This window comes from Pituophis catenifer, unplaced genomic scaffold (genome assembly GCF_029215685.1).
Source record: "Pituophis catenifer annectens isolate HBS135680 unplaced genomic scaffold, rPitCat1.0.hap2 SCAF_2, whole genome shotgun sequence".
NCBI lineage: Eukaryota > Metazoa > Chordata > Lepidosauria > Squamata > Colubridae > Pituophis > Pituophis catenifer.
The window spans coordinates 232,603,022-232,613,331 of NW_027256882.1; the positions used below are offsets into that span (position 1 = coordinate 232,603,022).

The 10,310-nt window shown below is 38.1% G+C and overlaps 1 protein-coding gene across 2 annotated transcripts in view; it reads right to left on the reverse strand.

Annotated features, from left to right (window-relative positions):
- KIF27 (kinesin family member 27) overlaps positions 1-7,762 on the reverse strand; it is a 29,139-nt gene extending 21,377 nt beyond the window's left edge. For both annotated transcript variants that reach the window (XM_070938657.1, XM_070938656.1), the window contains exons 1-3: positions 7,465-7,762; positions 5,897-6,097; positions 3,426-4,393 (exon numbers count right to left, since the gene is read on the reverse strand). In XM_070938657.1, coding sequence (XP_070794758.1) covers positions 3,426-4,393; positions 5,897-6,097; positions 7,465-7,762 — 1,467 coding nt within the window. The remainder of the gene's footprint in view (positions 1-3,425; positions 4,394-5,896; positions 6,098-7,464) is intronic.
- Positions 7,763-10,310: the final 2,548 nt, after the last annotated feature.

Sequence of the window (10,310 nt, forward strand, 5' to 3'; positions counted from 1 at the left end):
TCTTCCTAAACATGTTTCCTTGTAGCAGCAGAAATGAGGAGAATTAAACTCTATTTTCTTGTGTCACTACAGTGCTTGGTACTGAACAGTACATCTGCCATCTGGAAACTGGCAAATACAAGGAAAAATGGAATAAAAGTAAATAAATAACCTAAAGAACAATTAACCTTTTAACTAATTTAATTACTTTCCGTAATTACAGTCCACTTGGCTATTAAGAGGTGCTGCAACTAAATCTAATTTATTAAATCTAGTTTATATCAATAGAGTTATTATGACAAATAGAACTGGTATTCATTCCTGTTTGCTGTCATAACTCCAAGATGCAGGGGGTGGGGGGCTGTCTCAGATAAAGAGTTTGGGGATGCCACAGGAGAAACAAGGGAAGGGCTGGTGTAGGCTGTGTGTGAGCTGGGGGAAGATTAGCATGGTCTGGTGCAGGCCACGTGCAAGCAGGAATGAGTGCTGCAGATGGGACAAAAGAAGGATCAATTTGTGACCTTCTCTGCCAGCTTCCCCATTGACTTGGCTTGTGAAGCCAGCAGGGAAGGTCACAAATGGTGAACATATAACTGCATTTCTTTGTGAGTAATTGCAAGTCATGTACCTACAAACTGGGATTTCTATGACTGTGGGGATGTTGTGAGGACACAAACCTGGAGAACATCTATTTTTTCAGGGTCACCATAACTTTGAATTATCACTAAACAAATGGACACAAGCCTAGAATTATCTGTACATGTCAGGTAGGAAACAGATGTTTGAACCAGAAAATGGGGGGTTGGTTTTCAGGCTGGTTTTTACTCTGCAAAAGCCAAATAGTCAGGCAGGGTGTGTATCACATTAAAGTAAGATTATTACACTGTTATAGAATTCCCAGGAGCCAGATAAAACGTAGAATGTATCATATGAATATTTAAACCCTACCATTCCAGGGAATCCATTATGTTTATTAACATCACTAGAGTTTTGGTTGAACATATGAGTTCCTGATGAAATATATGTCTGTGAGTTTGCCATGCCAGTATTACCATCCTTAGTCATATCCTTGCTAGATGTAGTATTATATGCTAATGATAAAGACAGTACCAATCAGCCTTGGCACATTTTGGCCAGCAAGCCACAAGTGCAACCAGTAAAACTCAAGTACGCTCATGTTGTTCTGTGCAAACTAGAATCTGATTCACAGACTATCTGGCAGGTTATAACACATCCCATTCTAAAGCTAATCTTGGATGGGGTGGCAGTGCTCCAAACAGACCCTATGCGTAATCTGGGGGGGTTCTCCTGGCTCATGACTCCTGCTTAAAGAGCAGGTGGCCAGTAGAGCCTTAGCCCAACTGCAGATTATGTGTCAGTTATGATCTTTCCTGGACCAACAATCCCTATTCAGAGTCACTCATGCTCTAGACACCTCCTGTCTTGACGATTACAATGTGCTCTACATGGGGCTGCCCCTGAAATGCATCTGGAAGATCCAATTGGTGCAAAATGCAGCGGCCTGCATGGTTTTGTGCAGACCTAGGTGTGCACATGTATCACCTCCTGCGGGAACTGCGCTGGTTGCCAATTTGATTCTGGGTGCAATTCAAGGTGCTAGTTGTCACCTTTAAAGCCCTCCATGGCTTGGGACCAGGTTATCTGAGGGACCGTCTCTTGCCAGTTACATTTACTCGACCCATTAGAGCAGGGAGGCAAGGAATCCTGCGAGTCCCATCCCCTAAAGAGATACATTGGCGGGACCCAGAAAAACGGCCTTCTCTGTGGTGGCTCCCTCTCTCTGGAACATCATCCCACCAGACATTAGACTGGCTCCCACTTTAACATTCTTTTGGAAGGCCCTGAAGACATGGTTCTGTCAGTGGGCCTGGGGAACCCAGAGCGGGAAGGAGCCCATTAAATGGCTAGTATGAATGTATGGTGTTGCCAGAGTGGAGAGTTATTATTTTACTATTTTTCTCTTTATTATTTTTATTTCTTTTATATGGTGTTTTTATGTCCTTGTAAGCCGCCATGAGTCACCATGGGCAAGATGGCAATATAAATTTTCTAAATAAATAAAAGCTACATATGCAGTTTTCTCATACACTCTCAAATTTGTACTAAAAAGGGAAAAGACAAAGCAGCTTTAACAAATTTTACTTATTAGAAGCAATTTCTAGTGATCAAGAAGTACATTTACTGTTATCTATAAGTAGTATTACATGTCTGTAGGTAAGAATTTCATACAAGAGTGTATTAAATTCAGTGTGGTAAAAATGGAAGGCAAAAGTACTGAACTAGGAAAATCCTTACTAACTAACTTACTAACTTACTAACTCCTTACTTTTGCAAGAAACTTTTAAAACAAAGTTCATAATGTTCAGCAGGTTCCTCTGATTATGCATAATGACATTTCAGAATTCTAAGAAAAAAAGGCTTATTGTATAACATTTTCTTCTGCTAATTTAAGATTCACCCATAATTATTTCAAGCTTATGTCCCACTAGGCCTACCCAATAATTTAATTAAAGTGCAGAACATTACTTAAAGTAGCTCTGATGGGCAGGTAATGGAAATATAAGAGCCATTTTTAATACCCAAGGGACATTGTTTGTTTATAGTTGATGTATGAGAAAAAAAATAATGCCTTTGGATGTTGGACTTATCATCTTTATGATTCAACCAATATACATATAATTTATAAAAGATCCCTAACAGAACTAATTTTATATACAAAAGCCTCCCCAGTCTGGTGTTCCCCAGGTGAGTTGGGATAGACTGATGAATAACTTATAATTCATATTGATTTTCATCTTTTATAATGACAATATTCAGTTATCATTTCTGTTACTAGCTACATTCTTGTAATGTAAGCATTTTAGACTAGGGAGAAAGACAGGAAGAGATGCAAACAAAGGAACTCTTTGAAGAAACAGTTCATGCTGAAATGAAAATGAAATATTAGCCAAGAGAAAGATAATAGAACCACTCAAGTTTTAAAAGATTGCTTCACTGTTTATGAGCTTAAAAAATAGTAAAAAATTACAAATGATCTATGTTACCGTAGAAAAAGCAGCTAGACAAGTTCCAAAAGATAAGCTGAAAGACTTCTTGGCTGGGGATGACCTGCCAAAGCTCTGACCTTTGAAAGAAATCCATAATTTCCTGAGAGAAGATCTCTTATGCTGTATTAATGATTGCATATTGAACCATTTACAAATAAAGAACCCGTGTTTAGTATTAAGTTGTACTAAATTGAGGTATTGTTCTCCTGCTTGTTGTTTTAAGATGCCTCTCAAATTATCTTGTAGGACTGATCAAGCTGACATGCTGGAATGGGAGGGAAGGTAAATTCATTTGAACAAAACTCTGCCTTAATGTGCAGACAACACTTCTGTATACAATCTTTTATTAAGCCCTTATATTAAATGTACAGTAAGTACCTGATATTTCTTCAGCTCCCTTTTAAGCTGAAGAATTGTGATATGATACGGTCCTTCTTGGTCGGCTACTGTTCCACCGTTTACCTGGGGAATAGATGCCTCTCTCCTAATTCCCTGTGCTACATGAATCCATTCTTGCAGTTTTTCAAGTTGATTTTTTGATAGGTTAGCAATGTTTTTTAAATCAACAAGAAATAAATAAGCTTCTTCAATGCAATTTCGCAAATTAAAACTTTCAATTTGAAACTGAGCAAGCTGCTGTTCAAGACAACGAATTCTGTTTTTGTCTTGGCATAAATCCTGTGACCCTTGGCTACCAGAAGACTGTCCATTAGTTTGTTGGTTTTGCAAGGCTTCCCGAAGCAATTTAATGGCAAGCTCCATTTCATCTATACGATCCCAGTCTGGGTTATAGTTGACAATAGGTTTGTTCCTAATATTTTTTGCTCTGTTTGCATACTTGATGGAATTTAATGATTCATCAAAATCAGAAGAAGATGGACTAATACATGTTATCATGACAGTCTTTGCATTGCCTCCTAAAGAGTCTTTAAGGATACGTGTGATTTTAGCATCCCTGTATGGAATGTGTACGTTTTTTCTCTTTGGGTCTCCAAGTGCACTTATCACATTTCCCAAAGCTAGTAAACCACTGTTGATCTGAATGGATTCTTTGAATCTTTCACCAGTGTTGCCAGTTTTTGTAACTCTTTCTGATCCGGCAAGATCTACGAAGTGGAACTTAGAAGCGATCTGCTGTCCAGAATTTTTAGGTGAATTTTGTGCACCCTCTTTGTCCTGCAAAGGCTGCTGTTGTTGACAGACACTGATGGTAAAAACAGCATGGGATCGGCTGGAATGCTCATTCATTTGGGTTGTCCCTGTATGTCTAGCAGCAGTCCCTGTTTCCAACAGGCTCATCACTTCTTCTGTACTTTCCACTTGGCAGTCTTTGGCACCAACGATTACTAAAACAATAAAGGTTATAAATATAACATTTTCAGAAAAAATCAGATTACATTTTAAACAAATATAGGCAATCCAGTTATTTTTCAAGCATGAAAGAATTCATATAAGATATAATATTATAAAATAAGCAGCAAATGAAGCTTTCTCAAAATGTATGGTGTGATACCACAAAGATGCTTTGTCTCTTGCATACTTGTATTTAAGAACTAATATTTGTATATTTGTAGTATAACATACATACAGTTGTAGATTACAAACCAATAGTTGAATGGTAGTACAATGTCTGCTAGCTTAGGTAGAACTGGAAAGAAATATGTCAGAAATCCTGTCACTGTCAGTGTAACCCCTAATAAGCTGGACAAATTGATGATCTAACCTAGTATTCTTACAATATTTTTAACTATATTCAACTGCATAAAAAATTGTTGCAGAATCAATAGAAGGTAAAGTAGGGAAATTCTTGGATGTGCCAGTACATGTACTGCATGTAGCTGTATGAAAATTTTATGATGCTCCACTGTGCCTCTAAGTGAGATAACTAATTGAAAAAAAGCTTTAAATGGAGAAAAAATACTCATAGCACTACAATGGACATTTGAAGAAAATGTATGCATTGTTGACCCAAAGGTGCTTTTTTCAAGAGGCAACTGGACTTTTGTTTTTTCTTTGAAAATGTTTTGCTTCTCATCCGAGAAGCTTCTTCAACTCTGACTGGATGGTGGGGAATGGAAGGATTTATACTCCTTGCACAGCTGGTTATTTGCATTCTTTTAGCGGGTTGTTAAGGTCACCTGGGGTTTATCTGTATCATCAGGGTCACCTGAGTGTTGCAAATTGGTGTGCAGCCACCTTGGAAGGCATTCAACGGTTCCAAGAAGGCTCCACACCAATTTGCACCGCTCAGGTGACCCTGATGACACAGATAAACCTCCAGGTGACCTTAATGACCCGCTAAAAGAATGCAAATGACCAGCTATTTGCAAGGAGTATAAATCCTTCCAATCCCCACCACCCAGTTAGAGCTGAAGAAGCTTCTTGGATGAGAGGCAAAACGTCTTCAAAGAAAAACCAGAAAGTCCAGTTGCCTCTTGAAAAAACACCTTTGGGACAACCATGACCTGGATGACTGAGAATCTCCATAGACATGTATGCATTGTTATTCTAGAAATATTCAGCTAAACAGTAGCACTTATCTAAAGGCTTTCCTGATTTTTGATATATTTTTAAAGCAGAATGGGGAAAGATTAACTTTGCTGAAAGATACTATTTTAGTTATGAATCACAGCGATTATTACACATTAATAGACTATTAAAGCATTACATTTAAAGTACAAATTACTTTGCATAAAAATGAAAGTTACATTTCCTCTGAATAATTCAACTTTAATAAAATGAACTTAATATTATTTTAGAGGTCCATCTATAGAAAATATGAACATGCGTTTTAAAAACGTTTCAAAATTATTAGCAAATAAAAACTTAGTTGAAATGTATATTTCTACCTGTATTGCCCTTTTCATCTTCTCTAATATGCAAATCTTTCATAGATGTCTCTAGTTCCAGGAGATCTCTGAGTTCTTCTTTATAGACTTCTATGTACGAAACTTTAACTGCAAAATCAGTATTATGGTTTTCAGAAATAATCTGAAATATTTCTTGAATTGCCCGTGGAATAATACCTCTCTCTTCTTCTGCAACCGATGCTAAAATGAGAAAAAGATCTTAATCCAAACAGAGAGCTGAAATATACAGACTCCAAAATATCATAGCAATACTGAAAATTAAGTAAAAGGAATCTGAATGACTTTCAACTCAATATGCTGTATGTATATCACATTCAGTTGTCAGGGTCATATAAATCAGTCATGCCATCAGAGTTAAAAATACAGAGGAAAAACGACTAAGCAAAAACCAAACAAAACTAGGAAAATACTCAGTGTCAGATTGGGGGGAAAAGTTGAGAGAAACCTACTTTCCTTTCTCCTGATAATTCCCAGAACACCACAAACATTTCAGAAAGTTGTGATGAGGAGCTGTGGACTATGGCTTATTTTTGGTATAGTGGGTTGAAGGAGAGGATATCTCTCATTTGGGAGAATTCTCCCCTTCTCCCTCAGTCCCTGACAATGAGGGGTAGAAAAGTACTTCATAATTCCAGTGTGATGCTGATTAATACCCTAATGTTCTGGTCGTGTGTAAAGTTTTATTCACAAGGAAAATGTTACCAGTATAATTTTAAAATAACACTGCAATTCCTTTATCTACCACTTTATCTGCAATAGGTAAAAATAGGTAAGAAGAACATGTAGTGTTAGGAAGACGATATTGACAAAGATATGCAGGAACTGTTAGCTGGGCAAAAGGGACTGAAGCATTTTTTAAGTCCAGAACAAAAAAATAATATTTAGAACTGGCTCATGAGGAGGAGGAGAAAGTATAGAAAAATTTCAAGATTCTTTTATTATAACCAATCCCAGTTCAAATAGTTTTATCCTTTCTTTGGAGTCGATTTTCCTGATATGGCCACATAATGGACATCTAGTCTAAATTTGCTCCCCTTCTCACAAATTTGTATGGAACCTATAAACTGGCCAAAAGACAACACTGGAGACTTTTTTTTAATGTAATAGCTATTCCAAAATTAGTATCTTAGAAAAAAAATGGCATTTGATAGAAATGCCTTTTATAAACGATTACTCTCAAAGTACCCAGTATAATGTTCTGATAGTATCTACAAAACATGTGACAGAAATAAGAATAAAATATGCCACATTATCTGCAATACTGTGGGTTTTGTCCATTTAAACTAAAATATTTTAGACCAATAATTAGTATGGAAGTGTTAGGTAGACTACTGTAATCTTCATGCTGCATATAGAATAGAATAATTAAATAGAATTACCTAACCTTTAGTTCCAACTTGTTCTGAAATGAAGCATCAGGGACAGCAATTATAAATATTCAGTTTGTGAAAAGATTGCTCTTATTATTCCTTTTACCTTTATTATTACTTTAATTATTCCTTTTTTTGACCATATACTTAAATAATAACAAACTTTTCAGAACATACCAATGTGACCACCTCCAATAGTATAAGTCTTTCCAGAGCCTGTCTGTCCATAGGCAAAAACTGTAGCATTATATCCTTCTATCAAAGATGCTACCAAGGGCTTAATACATGTTGTATAGACTTCATCTTGGGTTGAATGCTTGCCAAAAACAAAGTCAAAAGTGAAGACGCGGTCCTTTCCGATGATAATTTGCTGAGTATTTGAGATTAATCTCACACATACTTGATGATTGTGAAGTATTTCTTTTGAGAGTAAAGGTCTTATTCTTACTGCCACTTTAACAGGAATTTCTTCCATTGCAGCTTATATGTGCATTTGTTAATTTTAATATTCACAACTTTTCTTTAATTCTTTCTTCATACTATTCTCAGTCTTCTACATTTGACAATAAAAGATATTCTTTTATTCTATAGGAAGCAAGAAATAACATTTTAGAGATTATTTTCCTTGAAATAAAGAATGCTAAATCTAGGAACATTTTTTCCTAACCAAAGCTTTCTATTGAATTAGCTTTGTGCATATAGTAACTGCTGAAAGGATAATACAAGATTCTTGTTCAAGAAGAATGATTAATTAAACTGTGGAAGTACTCTGGATGTCCAAAATAGCTTAAAACTCAATGTGCCTCATCTGAAATGAGGGTTTCTCTTAACATAGTTGGTCAGATATAGATGCCCACAATTCTTAATCTCATTTTATGATTTACATTGTGCTGCTGTCAGTTGCTATTTCACGTATTCAGATTTTAACTGCGACTTGTACTTTCCAAAGCCAGGCATTTCGTTACTTAAAACTAATCACTAAAATAGTGGAAACTCCTGTGATGCCATTCTGTACTATATATTTTCCCTGTGTGCAGGAGTGTTTTTTTTTCTTTTTTAAAAATTACCATTAAAAACCGCTATATTCAAGTATGCAACTACAAATTATAATAGGCGTGACTGCTACATGAGAGGATTGTTTTAAACCGGTTTTTTATTCGACCTCACCCCCATCCCCGATCTCTCCCGACACGCTCAAACTCACCCTAGCGCTCCTTCCCTCCCTCCCTCCCGAGCGCCTCCGCGTCCGCGTAGCTTGCGCTGTTCGCGTTAGACTTCGGGTTAAGGTCCAAACGGACTCGCTCGCGGCGGCACCGGCTTGTCAGGCAGCACCTGCCTTGCCGAGCTTGCGGCGGACCTTAAAACTTCCAGGCTGCCCCTCAACAACAGCGGTAGCACAAGCCGGAACACCCCCACCTGTTTCCGCCTTTTGTTTACATTGGTTCACCAGGCAACTACGAAACGCTCCCGCCGCTGACAGAACTAGCGTCTTCCCCGAGACCGCCGTCGCCGCCCTCGCCTCCTCTGATAGGCCGCCGAGCGTAGCGCGCTCTCGGCGCAGGCGCATTGGTGCCGGCGTTTCCATTCCCTCGGTCTGGCAAGCGTTCCCGAAAGCTGAGGGCGGGGGTGACGCGCCTGTTTGTTTATGCTTTCAGGCAGGGGTGTCCAGCCTTGGCAACTTTTTATCACCTGTCGACTTTAACTCCTACGATTCCCATGGAAGACCACAGGTCTTATAATTGACACCCCTGTCTTAAGCAAAGGGACCATGAAAATGAACTTCATTTACACTGAAGTGCTTGGCTTGATTCCATTGCTACTGGATTACAAGCCTAGTGGCATGTGTATGGGGGGAAAAACATCCTAGATGGCAATGAAACATCTAACTCCTCGACATGGTATCCGGGGTGAAATCCAGCAGGTTCTGACAGGTTCTGGAGAACCGGTAGTGGAAATTTTGAGTAGTTCGGAGAACCGGCAAATACCACCTCTGGCTGGCCCCAGAGTAGGATGGAAATGGAGATTTTGCAATATCCTTCCCCTGCCACACCATGCCCACCAAGTCACACCCACAGAACCGGTAGTAAAAAAATATGGATTTCATCACTGCATGGTATCCTCAGGTGTTATTCCCAACTGTCCTTGTTGATGCAGGGGGTGCAGGCATCTCACCCTCCTTCCCTAATTGAAAGCTGATTGGACAAATCACCCCCTACAATCAAGCTCAGGAATGCTTTATCTTCTCTACATGATACTGTATAAGCTGCAAGAGTCCATGATTTTACTACAGGTCCTTGACTTACGACCACAATTGAGCCCAAAACTTCTGTTGCTAAGTGAGAGAGCTGTTAAGTGAGTTTTGCCCCATTTTAGGACCTTTCTTGCCAGTTATTAAATAATTCACTGCAGCTGTTAAATTAGTACCACGGTTGTTATGTGAATCTGGCTTCCCCATTGACTTTGCTTATCAGAAGGTCACAAAAGGTGATCACATGACCCAGGACGCTGCAGCTGTCATAAATATGAACCAGTTGCCAAGCATCTGAATTTTGATCACATGACTAGTGGATGCTGCAACAGTCATAAGTGTGAAAAACAGTCATAAGTCACTTTTTCAGTGCCGTTGTAACCGGTCACTAAACCGGTTGTAAGTTGAGGACTATCTGTATAGAAAGGACCTATTTCAATACCTGTTATCTGTATGCAGAAGAATCAAAGGATAAAAAATAATTCTTTGCATTGAGATCAACTCCAGGTGATTGTTTGTACAAAGCCGTGGTTTTTTTAAAAAAAACCTAATATTTAAACATATATATTTCCCATTTTATCTTACAATCCAAAGATTTCCTGGTAGTCTCTCATCCAATTACTGCTTAGTCTTTTGTATCAACCAAGTCAACTAGATGTTATATTTTAATAAACAAGGATCAAGTTGGTTTTTTTCTAAAGAATCAGTTAATAATCCCTTTGTTAGCTTGACCTTCACATTTTTAACTTCAATTAAATAATTGAAATATTACTGA